We start from the raw sequence: 22,819 nt of genomic DNA, 5'->3' as shown, positions 1-22,819 counted from the left end.
TTCCAAAGCTGTAAGACCGTCATTTATCTTCAGAACACAAGATATTTTTGATGAAATCAAAGAGCTTTCTGATCCTGCACAGACAGCAATGCAACTGACATGTTTAAGGTCCTGAAAGGTTGTAAGGACGTTGTTAAAATAGTCCATGTGACATCAGTGGTTCAACCGTAAGGTTATAAAGATACGAGAATGCTTTTTGTGCACAATGAAAACAAAAATAATGACTTTATTCAACAATTTCGTGTCTTTCGTATCAGTCACGAGAGTAGCATGCCATAGTAGTTGTTGTTGTCAATGCAGGGTCAGAAAATTCTCAGATTTGATCAAAAATATCTTAATTTGTGTTCAGATGATGAATGAAGGTCTTATGGGTTTGGAACGACATGAGAGTGAGCAATTAATGACAGAATTTTCATTTTTGGGTGAACTATCCCTTTAATATATTTTTATTATATTTCAACAATATTATTTAAAAAAAACTGTTATGTTTTAGATTTTAATTTGTATTTCTGTATTGTATATATTTCATTATGTTTTATAAAATTTGATATTTAGTACAAGTGGCAGAAAATTAGCACTAAACTTGGCTGATGGTATCTGAGTCATGCTATCCACAGTCATTTTATTAAAGTAATTTAAATTTTATATTATTAATGTATTTTTATCTCAGTGTAATTAAAATGTTGTATTTTTTAACTATTTTATATATTTATTTATATATATATATATATATATATATAAATTTTATATTTACACAAAAAAAGAAATTCTGAGATAGATAAAAAGTAAAAATTCTGACAAACAATTATAAGATAAAGTTGAAATTTTGAGTCATAACAAAACGGCAAAATGTCAAATATAACTTTTTTATGTTTTTATCATAATTCTGATATAGTTTATCTCATAATTCTGACTTTTTGTGTCATAATTTGGACATTTTGTGTTAATATTTTAACTTTTTAAAAATATATTTAATATAAGTAAATTTTTATTGAAATTCTGAGACACTAAGTGATATTTATGAGATAAAAAGTCGAAATTACGACAAACAGTGAGATAAAGTTAAAATGAGTCAGTCATGCCAAAATGTAAAATATTACTTTTTTATTGTTTTTATCTCAGAATTTTGGCTTTTTGTCTCATAATTTGGACATTTTATGTCAGTATTTTGACTTTTTATATATTAAATTGTTAGAAAATGTTATATTTACACAAGGCTGAGTTGCTTATGAAAGAAATCTGGTGTAAAAATGATAACTGAACTCTTTCCTATGCAAGAGCATTTCCACCACATGAAAAAAACAATTATGAGTCATAATTTTGACATAAAAGTAGGAATTTTTAAGATACTAAGTCATATGAGATAAAAAGTCAAAATTATGACAAATGAGATGAAGTTGAACTTATGATTCGTAATTATGACAAAAATGTCAAATATTACATTTATTGTTTTTATCTTATAATTCTGACTTTTTGTGTCATAATTTTATATTTACACATGATATTGTATATTATAACATAATAAAAAAGAAAATTCTGAGATATTAAGTCATATTTATCAAAATTATGACAAACAATTATAAGATAAAGTTGAAATTTTGAGTCATAACAAAACGGCAAAATGTCAAATATAACTTTTTCTTATGTTATTTTAATATATTATGGATTTTTAATATATTTAATTGTTTTATAAAATGTTTATCTACACATGGCAAAGTTGTTTGTGAAAGAAGTCTGCTGTAAAAATAATAACTGAACTCTATCCTATAAAAGCCAATTTCCACTACATATATATTTAAAAAAAAACAATTATGACAGTCATAATTTGACATAAAAAGTAGGAATTTTAAGATTCTAAGTCATATTTATAAGATAAAAATTATGACAAACAGCTGAGATAAATTTGAAATTATGAGTCATAATTATGCCATACATCAAATGTTATTTTGTCATTATTTTGACTTTTTATCTATTTAATTGTTTACAGCTGTTTATATTAAGCTCATGTGGTAGAATATTGTGCTATAGCAATGCTAAATCACAAGTTTGATTCCCAGTGACAAACTGATAAACATATACCTTGCACCTAATGTTGTGTTGATTACATACTAAAATGATGCATAAGTGAGGAATTATAGTGATTATATTACATTTTATTGAGGTATACAAGAGCTATAAACTTATCTGGGTGTGTCTTTTTTGCTGAATTCACGAAACAGAATGTGAAATGAACTTTGTTTCTCTGGCGCATTTATAAAAACCTCTTAGTTGATCCAGTCTTTGTTAACTTCCTTTGAAGAGTCTTTAAGAAGTGTGTTCTGTTTTTGCTTTTCAAAGCTTTTTTATGTGACTTTGACAGAGGGTAAATTGCTAAGTCTTAAGGTGAACACAGCCTGAAGGCCGAACCGAGATGATCCTGCTGACTGGAATAACCTGTTATCGTTCATGCTTTAAAGGAGAAACTGAAAAAAAAACTGAGATGTTTTTATGTGAACCTACTTGAGAGTGTGACAGGTCATGTCACATGGCCAAAACTTGATCTCGAGAAGCTCACATGGCAAAGTATGAGGCAGTTCCTGTTCCCAGCAGCTTAATAACCTGATACACACTTTCAAACTTTGCATAATTTGCCTTCAGGAAGAGGTTTTCATGCCAACGTCTCAAATCCCCTGTAGACTGTTATGGCACACTGTAATAGGAGCAGGCAATGATTAATCAGGGAACGCTGCGTGATTATTTCAAAGGAAAACAAGACCCGAGTAGTTCACATACCAAGCGCTTGGAGGAATGTTATCTTTCACATTGTTCATTGCTTCCTGAATTTAAGGGTAGTTGCTTGCACGAAGCCAAGGCTCCTCCTATTTTCCTGTAAAGCAATCCACTGCCAAAACTATTTGTGAAATATTCCTGAACTGATGACAGACACTCAGTGACTCATTAAAAACAGTATTATGTGACCTGATTTCATTTCTAACAGAAAGTTCTGTGTGGCAGTGTTCACACTAATAAATCCAGCTTCACTCTACTTCTGAGCGTTGTTTTGCATTCACTGGTGTAAACAAGCACAACATTTCAAAACAGAAGCAAATCCCCACTACATCTTATAATCTGATTCACATTTAAATCATTCTTTTGAACAGATTGATTTTAATGAACCTGCTGAATTGGTTCACAATTCGCACTGAACGATTCGTTTGCAAATTGGCCTAGACTGCTTTTCCCCAAAAGTATCATAAGCCTAATTGGCACCAAATGGTCTTTACAGTCTACTTGGCTTACGATGCTTTTAGGAAACGCAGCCCAGGCCAATTCACAAATGAATCATTCAGTGTAATTTGTGAACTGATTTATTAAAGAGGTCATCGGATGCCCATTTTCCACAAGTTGATATGATTCTTTAGGGTCTTAATGAGAAGTCTATAATATATTTTGATTAAAAATTCTTAATGGTAGTGTAAAACAACACCCTTTTTACCTTGTCAAAATCAGCTATGCAAAAATCATCTCATTCTGGTCGAGGTTGCTTTAAATGCAAATGAGCTCTGCCCTGCCCCTCTCTTCTCTCTGTGGAGTGACGAGCCTGTTTACTTTAGCCGCGTTTAGCCGCTAAACTTGCTAACTAGCACATTATTAGGAAAGGCGATCGCAAAGATTCATAAAAAAAACCTTATACTCACTTCAGATGTAAGTGAAACTGGATCACGAATAGATCGGGAGGGCATTTCCTTCACAAACAAACGTAATCTACTGCATCTTCAGCGGCTCAGATGTCGGGAGTAAATGATGACCACTATGTTCATTATTACATCCATCAACACAACACCTCAATCCCTCAATTGGAGATATTCTTGTCTAACTTACTTCCCTGCTCTGCATCAAAACAAAGAGGTTGGACTGTTACATCTGATCTGAGGTAAATCGCTCATGTCAATCAACTATCGCGGGAGCGGCCTCTGTTAGTGTGACGCCACATCGACAGGCATCTGAGAACAGCTCGATTTGAAAAAGGGAATATTATTAGATTCTTGACTGTTTATGTCAGATTATTTTTATCTCAGATTTTTGACTTTTTATCCTAAATATGCAATGCTATTTTTGTGTCATATTTATGACTTTTTATGACAGATTATGAATTTTTAATCTCACAATTTTGACTTTTTATCTCATAAATACAATGTACCATCTTTAGATGTCAAAATTAAGAATTTTATGACTTTTTATTTAGATTTTGTCAAAATTATAACTTTAGATGTCAGAATTATGATTTTTTTTGTGTCATATTTATGACCTTTTATGTAAGACGTCTCGATTGTCAGATTATCCCATTACATTCCAGAATTTTGACTTTTTATCTCAAAAATATGATGTACTGTCACAATTCCAACTTTAGATGTCAAAATTAAGACTTTATGTGTCATATTTATGACTTTTATGACAGATTTTTTAAAGATTTTTAAGAAGTCTCGATTGTTTGAATTTTATCTCATAAATACAACGTAATGTCACAATTCCAACTTTAGATGTCAAAATTATTTTTTATAATTACTTTTTCAATTTTAACTTTAGATTAGAAAATTGTCAGAATTGACTGATCTCATAATTTCAATTTTTTATCTTATAAATATGACTTACTATGTCACAATTTTAACTTTAGATGTCAAAACAACTTTTTGTCATATTTTTTGTCATATTTTTATCAGAATGTTTTACTGTTTATGCCATATTATGACTATTAATCTAATCATTCTGATTTTTTATCTCATAAATATGATTTACTATGCCACAATTTCAACTTTACATGTCAAAATTGACTTTTTGTGTCATATTTATGACTTTTTGTGACAGAATTCTTGACTGCTTATGTCAGATTATGACATTTCATCTTAGAATTTTGAATTATCTCATCAATATGACGTACTCTTCTAATTTCAACTTTAGATGTCAAATTTTTTTGTCATATTTATGACTTATGTCAGAATTCTTGACTGTTCGTGTCAGATTATGACTTTTTATCTCATCATTTCGACTTTTTTTCCCCCTATTTTATTTCATCTCATCCTGTTTCCATTCTTTCTTATGCTTTTTTCTATTCTATATGTGTAGTGTCCAGAAAATTAGAAAGTTCTCTCTTTAAGTCTGTATTTTAAGCAGTACGATTGTCTATGCAGTACATTACATTTACATTTAACAGTACATTTACTTTTGATAACTGAAGGGAGAGTTCACCCCCCCATCACCACCAAAAAAACACAAAAAATTATTTACTCACCCTTATGTCGTTCCAAACCTGTATGACTTTACTTCTTCTGTGGAACACAAACAAAGATTCTGAATAAATGTAAATGTATATTAATAAATGCAAATGATGAACTATTCCTTGGTAGTGCTACAGCAATGCTGAAATGTATTTTATTACATTACCTGTTAATGTAATAAAAAGTTAAACTCAGGAACATGAGTTCGTCCAGCACTTGTGCTCACAGTACATCATGTACATAATTGTGTGGTTAAACTTGTGTAGACAAGACTTTCTGATGAACATTTGAGTCTGTTTCATGTACTTTTCTGTACTTGACATGTCAGCTTACGGGTTTGCACGCAGAGTCAGAGTTTAGCTCATCTATCACACCCCACCCAAGAATGACCATTTGGCTTTCACAGCATCTTAATAGAGAAATACTGCCAAGTCTAAAAGCACTCAACACCCCTCTAAGCCTTCACATTTTCATGCACATAAATCAGCTAAGGAAATCTTCTCCTCCTTAGCTGTTCGTGACAGACTTTCTCAGACTCTCTCTGACCTGAAGTGCATGTCTATTTGAAAACTCAAATAAATATATATAGCATGCATTACTTTCAGCTCTGATGGCTACGGACGGAGCGAGGGCAGGCGGGCCCTCCGGACAATCCTCCCACATGGCGACGTGGCAATCAACATCAACCTTGGCCTTTTTCACCCCAGAGGGAAAACTGGGAATCTCCCTGGTCTCCCTTCCCTCTTACTCAGGAGTGATGTCACTGAGAAGCACAATACGCCCTTGTATCCCAGCCTCTTGGCACTTTGATTGCATGGCTTAGGCATGTCAGAATATCATTTTAGCCCCCCCATGACTTTATAGCTCCAACAAACGATTTTACTCTTTCACCCCCTCTTCATTTCCTCCTGCTCTGTTTTCCATTTTTGAGCATTTGACACTAACAGCGATTTTTTCAGACGATAAAGCGGGCCCCCCAAAAATTGGGGGTCTTTTCACGAGCCAAATTCCTGATTCCCCAAGTGCAATGAAGCATTGAATCAAGGCCCTGTAACTCTTTGTGAACCCCCCCATGTTCTTCGCAACGGATATGATCACACATTCATCAGCGGTCTGTCAAGTCTTTACGGCCCCTGCAGCTTAGTTTAAAAATCCCTGAGGAGGGAAAACCAGCCCTGAGGTCCTATTGTTAGTTCTCACTTTAGCTTGCTATCAGTTTAGAAAACCACATAGTAACACAATGATATCACAGTTCAGCTCTATATAACTGCAATGAACCTGAGGCTGATATAAAACAGCCCTGAGACTTTTTGTCACACAGAATAACTTTCAAAACATTGAGCGGTGCTTTCCCGTGCAAATGCTGCTATACTAGGGCACCACAAATTGGTGCAAGGATGTTGCTATGCTTTCTGAGTGGTTGCCAGATTGTTGTTATGTGTTCTTAGAGGTTACTGGGGTGTTGTTATGTGTTCTGAGAGGTTGACGGGCATTGTTATGTGTTTTTAGAGGTTGCCAAGGTGTTGTTATGTGTGCTGAGAAGTTGCCAGGGTGTTGCTATTTGTTCTGAAAGGTTGCCAGGGTGTTCTCCAAGGTTGCCAGGGTATTGTTGTGTGTCCTGAGAAGTTGCCAGGGTGTTGCTATGTGTTCTGAAAGGTTGCCAGGGCATTGTTTTGTGTTCTGAGAAGTTGCCAGGGTGTTGCTATGTGTTCTGAAAGGTTGCCAGGGCATTGTTGTGTATCCTGAGAAGTTGCCAGGGCGTTGTTTTGTGCTCTGATAGGTTGCCAGGTGTTGCTATGTGTTCTGAGAAGTTGCTGGGGTGTTGTTGTGTGTCCTGAGAGGTTGCCAAGGTGTTGCTATGTGATCTGAAAGGTTGCTAGGGCATTCTGAGAGGTTGCCAGGGTGTTGCTAAGTCTTCTGAGAGGTTGCTGGGGCATTGTTATCTGTTCTGAGAAGTTGCCAGGGTATTGCTATGTGTTCTAAGAGGTTGCCAGAGCATTGTTTTGTGCTCTAATAGGTTGCCAGGTGTTGCTATGTGTTCTGAGAAGTTGCCAAGGTATTGTGTCCTAAGAAGAAGTTCCCGGGGTCTTGTTATGTGTTCTAAGAGGTTGCCAGGGTGTTACTATCTGTTTTGAGAGGTTCCCATGGTGTTGCCATATGTTCTAAGAAGTTGCCAGAGTGTTGCCATGTGTTCTGAGAGGTTGCCAAGGTGTTACTATCTGTTCTGAGAGGTTTCTGGGGTGTTGCCATGTGTTCTAAGACGTTGCCAGGGCATTGTTATGTGTTCTGAGAGGTTGCCAGGGTGTTACTACGTGTTTTGAGAGGTTCCCAGGGTGTGGCCATGTGTTCGAAGAAGTTGCCAGGGTGTTACTATCTGTTTTGAGAGGTTGCCAGGGTGTTACTATCTGTTCTGAGAAGTTGCCATGAGTCATGGACGCTTGCTAGGGTGTTGCTATGTGGTTGCTAAGGTGTTCTGACTGATTGGTAAGGCATTACTATGTGGCTATTAGGTGTTCTAAATGCTTACTATGGCATTGTTACGTGTTTTGGGTTGTTACAGGCTTTTGGTTGCCAGGGCATTGCTATGTGTTCTGGGTGGTGACCATGGTGTTGCTATGTGGGGGTGTTTGCTAAGGTGTTTTGAGTGGCTGCCAGAATGTTGCTATGTGGTTTCTTAGCCGTTGTTAGGTTATTGCTTACTGAAGTTAAACAACACCACTTCCAAATCTTAATGATATTCTGGCCCCTAGATATAGTCTGGGATTTTTTTCTCCTTTTGAAAACTGTGATACTTTACGATGAGAGAGTGTTCCATTGTGTTCAGGGGTTGCTTAAACATTCAGCTCCAAGAAAAAGGGAGTCAGTGGGGGAGGTTTTTCTCTCCGGTGCAGGACATCGGTCAATCATGGCGCCAGACTACAGTCATGTTTCATGGGCAGAAGAATCTCCCTCGACTACCTCCCACACCAACACCACCCACCCACACACACTCAAAAGAGATCCTCAGATCTTTCTGCTGATGTATGAATGCGGCAGGGTCACCATAAGCGTTGAGTTTGTCACTCTTTGGCTGCAGCTTTTCCTGGCGTCAGCTAAAACAAACCCAGCCAAATCTACACTTCACATTCGCTTCTGCTGGAAAATCCCAAGTTTCCGGCCCGTCCACTGGTCGCCTGCCGTCGTGTTTCTTTTTTCTCCTCCTTTGTGTTCTTCCTCCTCCCTTCCACCGTGTCTGTGCCAGATACGCTCAGATCCACAGTGCCGCTCATTGCATTGTTTAGGTTGCCTGCGACTCAGAGCAGGACATGTCAACACTGTGGCCTTCAGAGACCGTGGTCGAACGCAGCTGGCTGACAGAGATAGAGTGAAAGAGCGAAACAGAGAGAATGGGTGTGGAAACAAAAAGAATTTGAATTAAGAACAAGGTTCATACCAGTTTTTCCATTGTTCTACATGCAAGGACATTTTGTTTAGGTTTATAATCTCTTGCTTTGGCTTCAGAATTGTGAATTAATGTAAACGATCACCGCAAGCATTGTTTGACTGGATTGCCAATCAGTCTGGTTCCTCACAATAAACCTATAAAAGAGCACTGCTGATCCTTTATAAAGAAGCACGCCCTCCATTTTTTGCTGAGCTTTACTTTTCACAAGGAAGTCACAGTCATTGTCCCAGGAGATTGCCGAAGCCTGTTTGGTCACCTCCGTTCATCTGCTGTTGATTATAGAAGCTGATCTAATCTCAGCGTGACACATCTGGCACAAACAAGCCCATGAAAAAAGCAATATTGGGTAACTTTGCTGACGCTTGTGGAGCGGGATGGAGCTTCGGAAGGCCCCTATCCCGCTCCGCTGTGAACTCACACTGGGAGTCGTTTTAAAGGCATCCATAAACCGTAATGTGAGAGAACATGTAAGCACCTCCAGGTTAACGAGTAAATATGCTCTGCTGGAAACAGTAGTGCTTTTTAAAGAGTGTTATTCATATTTATTACATCTTTAAACTTAATAATCATACTCACGGATGGAAGAAAAGCAGCGCTGCTTTTAATTAACATTTTGTAGCATTCACGTTCTTCGGAAAATTTGTTCGCTAGCTCGGGACTGTAAGGTACACAGTGTTTTGGAGCACCTGGAATGGCATGAACAAATCATTTTTGTCATGTGAAAACTATATATAGCATATATAAGAGTTAAGACACGGTTGGACAAGAGGAAGAAAAAGTAGTTTCCTTTTTGGACCCTGAAATTCAGGATTGACTTTTTTAAAGGGGCCCACCAAAACCTGTCAGCTGAAGTTGATGGGAGTAACAGAATAGCTCTTTAAATCAGATGGCAAGAAATGGCCAGCCGCTGAGCTGAAGCACAATACATGAAATACCCCCTAGACTTTGTAAATGGGACCAGATTGCAACCACATGTTAGAAATCAAATACAGTCAGAACTGGTCATGTTTTCTCGAACAAAAACAGCCCAACATTATAACAGAACAATACATGAATCTGAATGGAAACGAACATGTTTTTGAATGAAAACAAACTGTAAATTATTTTAAACCCTGTTGGAAAATTCATCGTAAGCTAGTGCTCTGGAACATGGTAGATGGTTTCTAGATGCTGATGCTGGTCATTAATTCAAGCTTTAGTCCAAGATGTTCTTCCAATTTAGACCAACTAATAGCCAACTTGGACCAGCTACACAAGCCTAATTCAGTCTAATACAAAGCCTTTGTATGGCTTAATGTAACATAAATGATGTCTCTTACTCAAATATGTAGTAGAAAACCCATGAAAGACTTACGTTATTTCAACAATCCACATTGTTTTATGCTTATTTTTGGACTATGGGGGTGCCATTATTTGGATGATGTCAAATGATTGCGCTCTGTGATCTACTGGCGCTACCTGTTGCTATTTTTACCACAACACAACTCCATAATACAACAATAAAATACTGATATGACGACCACAGCTACTGACAGAGCTTACGTGTGGGAATGGATATAAGCGTAGGCTGAAACCAAATGCCATACCATTGATTTTTCTTCACAAGGAGTCTAAACGCACCTGGATATTGAGTGAAATCCACACTGAGAAACTAAAGCGTCGGCATGTTTACATCCTTCCAGGATGGCATCTAGCGTTTCTTGTCTCTGCCATTTGTAGCTCTTTCAGTAGCTGTGGTCTACTAAAAGCCTCAAAGGCATCAGGGCTGAAGTGGAGAGAACAAAGACGCAGGTCTTTGGAAAGTTTTATTAGTTCACAGGCATCTTCGCATTCTTTTATCTTCTTTTTATCACTAGGAAAGCAATGAAGACTTGCATCGCTTCTCTTGCTGCCCTTTGACAGAAAATTACAACCGAAAGCCACACAATGTAGCATCATACTAGTATTTTATTTTCTGAGCTTTTGCAGTAAAAATATCAACAGGTAGCACCAGTAGATCAAAGAGTGCAACCATTTGATATTATCGAAAATAATGGCGCTCCCTATAGTCCAAAATGTGTATAAACAATGTTAATTTTTTAAAATAACGTAAACTACTTTTCTACTACATATTTTAAGCCATACAAGTCTTCCCTTTAAATGTTTACTTTATAAAAATCATTAAATATTTTACAGAAAGAAGACTTGTGTACCAGGACCTGAAGGTGAACATTTTTGGAATTGCATTAAAAGGCCGTTTACTTGCTGACTGAAGACTGTGTACAACATATGTTTCAGGGAAGTTTATGATGTTAATAACTAACAATCTTTAGAAACTCATGTATCATATAGAGGGTTTGCAGTTACGCCACAATTTGATCAGTTACCCGGATGAGCGGCCATATTGGTCAATACTCGAATGTAAACAACAGCATGGATTGCATTGTTCCGCTAAATTATGCTGTCTAAACCACAGAAGAAAAGAATATGTGGAAGCTGCTAAATCATATAGAGAAGGACTTAGTAACAGGGAAAGGGCGCAGTATTTTGACAAACTAAAGTTAATAGGTGGTAAAGATACGTACAAGCATTACTTAAGATATTAGCCTAATATTTCACCTACCTGACCAGAAATGATTAAACACAAATGTTGTCAAGATTTTTGCCCTGGAAATCCTAGTTCAGTTTAGTAACCACAAACACATTTTGTTCCTCAGGAAAGTTTTGCACTCTTCTCCTTGACTTGTTATAACTTTTGGCAGTCTGTAGTGCTCCAAATGTTTCCCCTGGTCTGAACGATTAGTACAGCCCAAAACATGACAATAATTAATCATTTTCTGCAGGAATAATCAGCAAAATATGCCAGTTTCCTTAGGTTCAGTCAGTGGCATTGTTTACATTGAGTGCTGATTAAACACTCTATATGATATTAACGTACAGTCTATAGGGTTAAGTTCAAACTGCTTAAAAATTAAAATTCTATCACAATTTCCTCAACTTGAAGTTGTTTTAGATCCATATATCTTCCATGGAACTCTAAGTTGTTGACACACAATAAAAGTGAACAGTGATTAAGCTGTCATTCTGTGAAACATCTTAATCTGTGTTACAAGGAATAAGAAAGCCCCTAGGGGTTTAGAAACATTTTAATTTCAAATGAATTGTACATTTAAATTTCACAGCAGGACAAACATTGTTTTATGAGACGATTTAGATACGTTTTATGCGAACCTACGCAACTTTCACAAGTAATTATTACCCATTCTGATCACAAAAGCAAAAACGAAAGAAGCTTTCCATACATATCTTTACAGGAAAGCTTTACAAAACCTGCACTTCGTTTCCTTGATAGTCAAGCGCTGCCCCGCCTCCATGCTTTTTTTTTCATATGTAGAGAGAAGGAATTCTGCCCCAGCTTTTGTTTCGAGCTGCAGTAACACACGCAATGGTCAGCATGACAAGCTCACACACCATGCAGTATATCGGACTTCTGCTACTGGCCGCAATTCTCCTGCAAACAATAGCCGTGGCCGTAACGTTCATATACTTCAGCAACGTCTTATCGACGGTAAGGGTCGTTTAAACTTAAGCGTTTTCATGCATGTTACCTCAGAACTTGTGCAAAGTTTGCCTGAACGCCTTGATGTGCAAGCTGCGACATTGGAAATGCAGTAAATGGAAGACGGTGCAGCAAATGAGGGCTGTTTGAAAGCGTTTCTCGGCTCGTTTGCTGAGGTTTCTGCCTGGATTTTGTTTAGTGGACAGCTGCCAACAGGTCGCTCAGTGGAGCCTGAAGTACAAGTTAAGCAACAGCAGACAATTAATGGCAGTGGAGTTATTAAAAACCTTTTTGCAGGGAAACTTAAGCATTTTGTGCATGCAAAATATAACTTTTTATATAATTATTATAGTATAATAAATGAAAATAAGCACAGAATGTGCTAATTTGTGCACTGTATGAATAGAAAAGTTTAGTTAAATTGTAAAATGGATAGATAATAATTGCTTAGATTTGCATTTTATGCATGCAAAACATAAATGGAACATACCTTGTCTTATTTTGACATTTTGTGCATGCATGTGATGAGACGTCAAGCATCTATAATAGTATACTATAATGATTTTAGCATTGTGTGCAAGCAAAAATTATAGTTTTAAAATATTAATGGTTGATAAATATGACATTTTATTTTTTTTTATTTTACGTGACATGCAATGCAAAACTATTTTGATTGCAAATCTACAGCATTTATTGATCTTCATCAATGTTAACTTTAGCATGCACTGATGCATTATTAAAATCACAGGTTGAACATGAACAATGAACGACTGTATTTTTATTAGCTAACATTAATAGTGTACTAAATGTTTGTTCATTGTTCGTTCATATTAGATAATACATTATGTCTTAATTTGTGCAAAATGCTAAAAATGATCAAACAAACATGAAATAATAATGCAAATCATATATAATGGCTTAATTAAAAGGTATAATTCGTAAAAGTATCATAAAATGTACTTTTATGTATACAAACGAGACGTTTTAAAGCAATTTGATATCTTGCCTTTTATAGATCTACATTTGATTTAAATAAAAACAAGTACATAATGTCATTATATATGTTTTTTATGTATGTAAAACAAGAATTCATATTTAATGCACATGTAAAATGCTTAACTAAAAGATTATTTAGTTATAACATAATATTAGCCTTAAGTACTAAAAGCATCTTTGTATTTACAGATGAAAGAAACCTTCTCCAAGAGTAGCGTGTCGTGTTTGATGCGGGCCAACCTCAGAACGATAAAGGGTCAGGAATTAAACGCGGCGGAAGGAAAGGACGACCCCTGCTGGCAGGTCACGCAACAGCTCCACTTTCTGATTGAAAAGGTATCCGGGGGCTGTGAATTATAAAGCTGGCCAGGTTGTAGACAATGAGTCCATTTATGACGTGGATCGTTTTACCTTTTTTAATTAATAAAGGAATTTCCTTAATTTTTCCAAGCTTAAATTGAGAGAAAATGAGAGAAGACGCTCATTGTGAAAACTGAAATTTAATCTTTTTTTTAACAGTCGATGTCCAGTCGTTACCAGAAAGAAATCTCATCTGCCGTCAAAGGTATTTAGTCGTATTTAATCATATTAAGTTTATATGAAGACACACTATGGGTGAATTAACCTTCAGGCTTTTTATAGATGAAGTCTCACGTGTGCTTCCCTCATTGGTGATCCAAGATCAGGACGATTCCCCTCGGCCCAAGATTGCAGCACATGTGACTGGAAGCTATATACCAGAAAAAGACGGAGGAGGTATGCGATTCTTTTCAGTTTCTGTTTTAGTACTGGATTATTACAACAACTACTCGTCGTTTATCTTTGGGTCATAGTCCACATTCACCTTTAAACTACACTAAGACTAGATTACATCAAGATTAGATATAAAACCGCTATGCTATGAACAGTAAAAACAACATTGCATACCTGCAAAATAAACATTGTTTTAAAAAAATCAAACAGTTTCATCACAGACTACCGGTCAAAAGTTTTTGAACAGTCAGATTTGTAATGTTTTTTAAAGTCTCTTATTTGATCCAAAGTACAGGAAAAATCTGAAATATTTTTACTATTTAAACGTTTTCTATCTTAATATATTTTAAAATGTAATTTCTTCCTGTGATTCAAAGCTGAGTTTTTAGCATCATTACTCCAGTCACATGATCCTTAAAAAAAAACACGTATTATGTTGAAAACAGCTGAGTTGATTTTTTTTTCAGGTTTCTTTGAGGAATAGAAAGTTCAGAAGAACAGCATTTGTCTGAAATAGAACTCTTTTGTAACATTATTAAAGCATCCTTGCTTAATAAAAGTATTTATTTCTATCATAAATCAGATAAATACTGATCTTTGAATCTTTCTATTCATCAAAGAAACCTGAAAAAATTCTCAGCTGTTTTAAATATTGATAATAATAATAAAAAATGTTTCTTGAACAGCATATTAGAATGATTTTTGAAGGATCATGTGACAGTGATGACTGGAGTAATGATGCTGAAAATGTAGCTTTGATCACAGGAATAAATTACATTTTAAAATAGATTTAATTAGAAAACAGTTATTTTAAATAGTAAAAATATTCCACAATATTACTGCTGCAGGCTTCTTTAAAAAAAACATTAAAAATCTTACTGTTCAAAAACTTTTGACTGGTAGTGTATCTCTGTGGCCTGAAACAAAAAGCTGGTTTGTAACTCGAGCCGAGTCTTTGAAACAAGCACCCCGTTCCGTCCGTCTGCCAAATGCTGAAACAATGCAGCTTTTCTGTCAAACCCGACCCATAATCCTTCTCTTTGGCTTAACAATGCAGGTCAACCGAACAGGAAGGTCTACGGCCAAAAGATTCAGTCGTGGGAGTCCGAAAAGGGTCTGGCGTTCCTCCAGAACGTGGAGTTAAGTGACGGAGAGTTGGTGGTACCGCAGGCCGGGCTTTATTACATCTACTCCCAAACGTATTTCCGACACACGCTCATCGAGGAAGACGAAAGCGAGCGTGAGGAAGAGGACGGGACGTCGGGCGAATCGGTTCGGGGGAAACCCATGTTGCAGTATGTCTATAAAAAAGTCAGTTCGTATCCAGTGCCGATTTTGCTAATGAAAAACGCCCGGACGACCTGCTGGTCACGTGATACAGAATACGGCTTGTATTCTATCTACCAAGCTGGGCTTTTTCAGCTCGGAGGAGGCGACAGAGTGTTTGTGACGGTCAGCAACATAAGCACTATCGACATGGATGAGAAGTCAAGCTTCTTCGGTGCGTTTTTGGTCAGCTAGTGAAGCACAGCCAGAAACTAGGTTTGTTTTGAGCTCCAAGATGAGCGGCAAGACTCGTCTTGCTCGGTATTTCTACCTGAGCTTTTTTTGAACGGCCGCCAAGCGCCTTAAAACATTTGGATGCGATGCTCCGTCTCTCTTGCCAGAACAGTTAACCTTGATTGATGAGAGCCTAAGAAAGGTGCAAACATTTGGCGCTTTTTTTACATTCGGTCTGCGGATCCGATCGTAAATCGTAAAGGTTCTTTGGTGAAATGTGTTGGAGCTCAAACCCACCACGTCTGCCTGGAGGGGCGACGGAAAGCGAGGGGCTTGCCAGGACGTTTTGGAAGCGAGTTGTTTGGACACGACGCGTCTGTCCGGGCAGGAAAAAAGGGAAGGTGTGAGCTTAAGCAAGACTTTGACTCCTGCGGAAGAGCTGCAGGCTTTTTCCTGTGTGCTTCTGTCCTTTTTGCACCTGTGATTGTATTGCCGTTTTCATGTTTTTAAAGACAAACTACGTAATGGGATGTTGAAATGCAGATGGAGAGACTTCTAAATCATGCCTTGATTGTATTATTGACATGATTGTCAGTTTAAGCACTATTATTGTGTTTTTTTTTATATGCATGAATCTTGTAGATGAACTAAATGTGAAAATCACTGTGACTTTGTAAAATGGTAAATCGTCTTGTATATAATGTCTTTTGTATATACATTTACCAGCGCTGAACATTTACTGAGGATTTCTGCATTTTTGGTTTGTTCTTCGTAGCGTTTCACAGTTTTGTTGTAGCATTTAATCTGAAATTCTAAAACTGACTTTCAGTTAAAAGTAACTATGTACGTTACAGTACACTGTGTTCTTTCCTTTTGGAGATTTTTTTTTCCTACACAGACTATAATTCTTCATATTAAATATGTGTATTATACATAATGTTGGTTAAACAATTATTGGGTGATTCATTATACCTTTTAAGACCATGTAACTATGTTTTTTCAATATTGTTGTAACAGTATGAGTTAATTTAATAGTAATAAAAAATGTTTTTCCAAAAATTAATGTAGTTACAGTTGAAGTCAAAAGTTTACAGAATCTGCAAAATGTTAATTATTTTAGCAAAATAAAAGGGATCATACAAAATGTATGCTTTTTACTTATTTAGTACTGATTTGTATAAGATATTTCACATAAAAATGATTTTTAATATTGTGTTGTTACCTGAAGATCCACAAAGCTTTTTGAATTTGAAGATTTAAGACTTGTTTTGTCTTCCGGGAAACATGTAAGGATCCTCTGTGGATTCGGAAGTAAAGTATAATATTTGGGCAAAATAAGAAAAATCTTCATCCTGTTCAAAAGTTTTCACCCCCCTGGCTCTTACTGCATGGTTTTTCCTTTTGAGGCATCAGTAAGCATTTGTACCTTTCTGTAATAGTTGCATATGAGTCCCTCAGTTGTCCTTAGTGTCAAAAGATGGATCTCAGAAACATACAGTCATTGTTTGAAAGGGTTCACATACACAGAAATGATGAAATACTATAATAATATATGAAAGACTCATGAACAGGTATTACTTAAAAAAACACAGCTGTGGATCATTCAGGTATTAAGTATTAAGAATCAAGTGTATGTAAACTTACGAAATATCCTATTTAGGTCAGTACCAAAGAAAAAATAACACGCATTTTCTATGATCCCTCTTACTTTGGTAAAATAATTAACATTTTGCAGATTCTGCAAGGTGTATGTAAACTTTTGACTTCAACTGTATATTGTTTTGAAATATAATTTTATGTACACACACAAACACACACAGTATATAGACCATGACATATTTAGTAATTATTTTTATATCTCAAGTATTTGCTATCCACTGGAACTTTTACATTTTTTGGTCTTTTTTTTACGTTTTTATGGCTTTTTTTAATTTAGCACTCTTTACCTAGTTAAAATCTGTTTCTTATTATTATGTCGACATGAATAAAACGTTTTGTAGAAAAATTTGATTTTCTACACCTATTTCCTATGAACAGAAAGGTTATGAATATGCAAATTGCTGAGATATACACAGCATGCTCTATGATTTGATCAAAATTGCAGTTCATTTTGTCTATATTCTGCCCACTTGTGGTAAATGTTTGCAAATACAATGACTGGGCAGAGATCCAGAACATTGCTGCACCCCATGGCTTTGTTTGATTTTACTATTAAGGACATATGATTCCAGTTTACCATCTAGTGGACTTTGGAACATGAATGATTAATAGTTATATTTTGAACCTCTGATTATTCAAGAGAAATGTAGATGGTTCAAAGGTGGAGTAGACAAATATGCTACATGATTTGAAAACATAAACACTATACATATATATATATATATATATGGATCACAAAACCAGTCTTAAGTAGCACAGATATATCTGTAGCAATAGCCAAAAATACTATGTATGGGTCAAAATTATCAATTTTTCTTTAATGCCAAAAATCATTGGTGTATTAAGTAAAGATAATGTTCCATGAAGATACTACAGTAAATATATCAAAACTTTATTTCTGATTAGTAATATGCATTGCTAAGAACTTCATCTGGACAACTTTAAAGTCGATTTTCTCAATATTTAGATTTTTTTGGCACCCTCTGATTTCAGACTTTCAAATAGTTGTATCTCGGCCAACTATTGTCCCATCCTAACAAACCATACATCAATAGAAACTTGTTTATTCAGCTTTCAGACTCAATTTTTAAAAATTGACTGGTTTTGTAGTCCAGGGTCCATGGATTTTTCCATTTTCAAGTCCAGAATGAAGCAACAGTACCTAACTAAGCAATATTTTTCCTGGGCTGGAATATGAATGAAATGCCTTTTTAAAATTACAAAACTTAATTTCGCACTGGAGAAGACCAGCTCTAAAAAGCTATACCCACCTTTGTGTTACCTCAGGTTGACTTAGTCAGGACACATGTACAAGTTATGCACTCACATATGGACAACATATGTTTCATTGCACAGTCTTGTTGTGATTGTAATCCACTCCTGTAATTGTTTGCAGCACCCATTGTTTAACATGGCATGTCTGTGCAGCTGTGTTTAGCTTATTCCATTTGCATTCAAGTTTGGATATATATAGTCACACTAATTAATACATTTATCATTCAAAGGACCTTTCTAAACTTGTCAGAGTGATTTATATTTAAAACAAAACAAAAAAACAATGCAGCTTCGAAGATAAAGTCATTTTGGAAATGAAACACAAGAGTCATGTTAGGATTTTTCTTTTTTGTGGAAATATGTTACATTTATATTACAGGTATTTAAATGCCCCAAGGGAAAAAAAAACAAACAGTTTGAGACAGCAAAAACTAGCACAATCAGGACAACAACATAATTTAGACAGAAAAACCGTACATACTGCATCTGTGTGACTTGCATCTGTAGAAATGGTATCCAGCTGATGCCCTGGGTGGACCGTAATCTATGTTAAGTGATACCCAATAAATACTGCAAATGTTGTTAATGTAACTTACAAAATATATCATAAAATGTACTTTTTAAATCGAATTCCTTAAGTCTGTGTACAAAAACTGCTGTTTATAAATACAACCAGTCTCTACTGATGCTGTAGGGTACCATTCATTGATCAGGTCTCGTCCCCTAACCTACAAACTGAAAATCTTCCACATATGCACATAGCGTGACCCACAACAATGAGGTCAGGTATATCTTGCCAAAGATCGTGCCTTATAGATCACTTGTACTTAAAGGTAAAAACAAAGGAAAACCTTTACCAAAAGAAACTCTCGACTTACAGTATCCCGACGTGTCGCCGCTGTGCAAGAAAACGAAAATGAATAGTACAAATGATTTAAAGGCACGAGCTTCAGCAATAGCTAGTTTAATTGATAATGTGAACTGGAACAGAATCACAGTAGCTGCCTTGTCGCTGACTCTGCTGGCATCAGCCCCTCGGATCACACTGAAAGCAAGCCGGTTTGGAATACAGGGCGATGTTAAAGGAGAATCATCTGGAACTCAGTCAAACCTCATGTCCAAGGGTTCGTCGAATCCTTTGTCTTCGTGTGGCCCCGTGGCCAAGAAGGAGGCCACAGGTGAGCCAGCCGCCGTGGAGACGTTAAGCATCCCGCCGGCGCCGCTCCCGGTGGCGTTCCGCACTGCGATGCTGGTGACGTTGATGCCCAGAGTGAGTCTTGTCTGCTCGAGCGCCTTCTCTGGCACGGCGAAGGCCTCCAGCTTCTTTTCGCCGTTGGCCATGTAGGAGTTCTGGCAGCCCCTGCATATGCAGTCCAGACAGGCTTTGCGGTTGGAGTAACAGGGGCATCGTTGTCCACGGCACGTAAGAACACTTGGGTTTTGGGTTGCTCTGCCGCACTTGCAGCCCTTTTTCTCCTGCGCCTTTTTGTACACCACTTTCGTGGGGCTCCCGGGAATGAGGGCGCTCGGCAGAATCCGTTCTTTCGTCTTCTCCTTCGACTTCGGAGTGCCCTGTTTGGACTTAGTGTATGCCTTTTTGGGTCCGTGGTTGTCAAGAGTCTTCTTGACCGTTTTGGCAGGCACCAGTAACGCCTTGCCTACTTTCGAAAGGCCGCCACCGTTAGGCACCGCTGCCATGTGGGGAATAGTCTGAATGGGAGATTTCGGTTCGCACTTGATCGGAACAGGCGCGGAGGCACCCAACGTAGGGCCGCGGATGAAGGTGGAAATGGGTACGGGTTGAATCTTCTCGCTGTCGCTTTCCGACCGCGAGCGCTTCCGGTTAGACCTGGGTGGAATTCTGGGTGTTACCGCGGAACATGATATTCCCAAATGCTGGGGGACGAGGACTTCTTGCGAGTCTTGCGGGAGAGAGGACAGCTGCCGAGCGGAGTCGACCGAAGCGAATGGTCCATTCAAGTTCGCCGAAGGTTCGAGAGTCGACTGCAATATCGCAGGACACTCGTCCTGGGCGACGTGGTCTGGTTCTAGAGTCCTGAGCACTTCCTCAACGCTTAAGAGGAGAGTCCCGCCGTCGTGTTTAATATCCTCGCCAAAGCTGCAAATGTCCATGGTGCTGGTGCAAAGCTCCTCGCCTGCAGCTGCCACCGCTTCGCATACGGGGATCTCATTTGTGAAACTCTCTTGTTTCACTACATCGCCCCCACTTTCCACCGAGTCTGGAACGTTGGCCTCTAGCGAAGGTAAACTGGCAGTCAGCTCCTCCACATTGGTCAAGCCATTGCAGTCCTGGAGACCGTTCACCCCTAGAGGACTGAGGTCTTGCTCCTTGATCTCAGTCGATGGGGACTGGCCCTCATCGGGGAGCGTTTCTGAGGTCGAGGGTGTAGGGGATTGGTTTGTCGAGCTTAATGACTCCTCCCCCTGTCTGCTGTCTAATGAGAGGCCCTCGTTCAACAGAGCAAGGATGTCTGGGGACCCTCCCACCGTACTTGAAATGTGCTGGGCGATAGGAGAATCTGCGATGTACTCGCAGAGCTTTCTGTAGCAGTCTACTAAGATGCACAGCTGCTTATTCTCTTCAAACTGCTCGTAGTCTTTACACCAGCTGCACGAGGGTTTCATCATCATCTTTTTACCTTTACACAATTTACAGACATAGTGCTGGCACGATGAGTTGGTAGGAGCAATTGGATCTTGTAGCAAATTGCCTAAATGGAGAAAGAATCCATGTTTAGACCATGAAGCAAGAGAATAGGTATTATAACAACATATTTACATGCTAAATAGGCTGCTCTAATCCGTTTTGTGGATTGTGAGCAACACAATTCAAGTTTCTAAATAAGACAGGGTTCTGTAACATTCAAGAAAAGCCCCACATATGTGACCCTAAGTAAGCAGCATGTGTATATTTGTAGCAATAGCCAAACACACTTTTATGCCAAAAATCATTAGTATATTAAGATCATGTTCCATGAAGATATCTTGCAAACTTCCTACCATAAATATATCAAAACTTAATTTTTGACTAGTAATATGCATTGCTAATAACTTCATTTGGACAACAATTTTTTTGCACCCTCAGATTCCAGATTTTTCCAAATATTGTCTTATCCTAACAAACCATACATCAATGGAAAGCTTGCTTATTCAGCTTTCAGATGATGTATAAAAAAATGGACTCTCATGACTGGTTTTGTGGTCCAGGGTCACATATGTGCTGACGTTAAAGGGTCATGTGATGTTGCATGTGGCTCATATTACATGCTCAGCATATGGTTAGCAGGAATCTCAAATGCAAATGCATTGTGTTCATCAACACATGCACGTTATGTAAACATGCAATGCTTAATATAAATATTAAGCAATTAAATGAATTGCCAACTCATTCAAAACAGGGTTCCCACATCTATTTACCAATACATTTTTTTTTGACTATAATCAATTTATTATTTGCAATCAAAGTGTATTTCTAGCTAATTATATATATATATATATATATATATATATATATATATATATATATATATAATTATGCAAATAATGATTTGCATTCTTGAAAATGATCAAATAGTTATTATTAAGAATTTATATTAACATTTAATATTTTTTAATGTTATAGAATTCCACTGAAAAATACAAAAACTGATTTGCATGCCTAAAAATGATTATATATTATAAATATATAACTGTTTTATATATACTGTATTTATATGAACATTTTAACAGTTCCAGCGGAATCTGAGTTAACTGGGCAATTTGTCTCAAGCAACCGCTTTATCTGAGTGAGCCGGCAAACCATTACTATTCAACCCCCCCATGCATCTATAAACACAGGGCTGTATGTACTGTTGTGTGTCTAAATGCCCAGGCTCCAGTTGTCATTGTAGGTCAGGAATTTGTGGACTGAATGGGGGTGTGTCATGGTCGGTGGAGCTCTGAGAGCATGCAGTGATCAAGCAGAAGTGATCATGCAAGCATGCAGTGATGAAGCAGAATAAACGGGCTCTCACCACACACAAGGCAGGCGAGAGACTGTCTGAAAAAAGGCAAGAGCTTATAGATTTCCGCCAAAGCCTGGGGGTCCCGGGGATCGCACTGCAGCACCGACCGACAAGCTGACACGTAGAGAGTGGTCGCATTCACCGGGTTCATCTCAGCAGTGTCGTGCTAGACAGATCCAGTTCGGGGAGGAAAAAAAAGAGAAGGAGCGACAGTACAAGGCTTCAGTCCCGCCGGCAGCCCACGTATCATCAATGTCGATGAACCTGTGCGTGCAATTCCGTCGAGTGTGAAATGCAAGGGAGATTTCAGCAGATATGCTTGTCTTTACATCGCATGCCTTAAAACCACTCCATCTTAGCGTTTGCCCCTCTT

General features: G+C 37.5%; 2 protein-coding genes across 2 annotated transcripts in view; one reads left to right on the top strand and one right to left on the bottom strand.

Annotated features, from left to right (window-relative positions):
- The first annotated feature begins 12,051 nt into the window (after positions 1-12,051).
- Positions 12,052-16,028, top strand: tnfsf10 (TNF superfamily member 10). Its single transcript, XM_051097522.1, has 5 exons — positions 12,052-12,247; positions 13,424-13,570; positions 13,754-13,799; positions 13,877-13,990; positions 15,045-16,028. Exons 1-5 carry the CDS (start codon positions 12,125-12,127, stop codon positions 15,506-15,508), a joined length of 894 nt encoding a protein of 297 aa, XP_050953479.1. The 5' UTR covers positions 12,052-12,124; the 3' UTR covers positions 15,509-16,028.
- Positions 16,029-18,111: 2,083 nt separating this feature from the next.
- Positions 18,112-22,819, bottom strand: part of msl2b (MSL complex subunit 2b) — a 5,478-nt gene continuing 770 nt past the window's right edge. Inside the window, exons 1-2 of the mRNA XM_051098727.1 lie at positions 22,456-22,819; positions 18,112-21,153 (exon numbers count right to left, since the gene is read on the bottom strand). The exon at positions 22,456-22,819 is cut by the window's right edge and continues 770 nt beyond it. Coding sequence (XP_050954684.1) covers positions 19,523-21,153; positions 22,456-22,597 — 1,773 coding nt within the window. The 5' untranslated portion in view covers positions 22,598-22,819 and the 3' untranslated portion in view covers positions 18,112-19,522. The remainder of the gene's footprint in view (positions 21,154-22,455) is intronic.

This window comes from Labeo rohita, chromosome 24, assembly GCF_022985175.1.
Source record: "Labeo rohita strain BAU-BD-2019 chromosome 24, IGBB_LRoh.1.0, whole genome shotgun sequence".
NCBI classification, from domain to species: Eukaryota; Metazoa; Chordata; class Actinopteri; order Cypriniformes; family Cyprinidae; genus Labeo; species Labeo rohita.
This window is presented reverse-complemented; position numbering and strand designations above follow the sequence as displayed.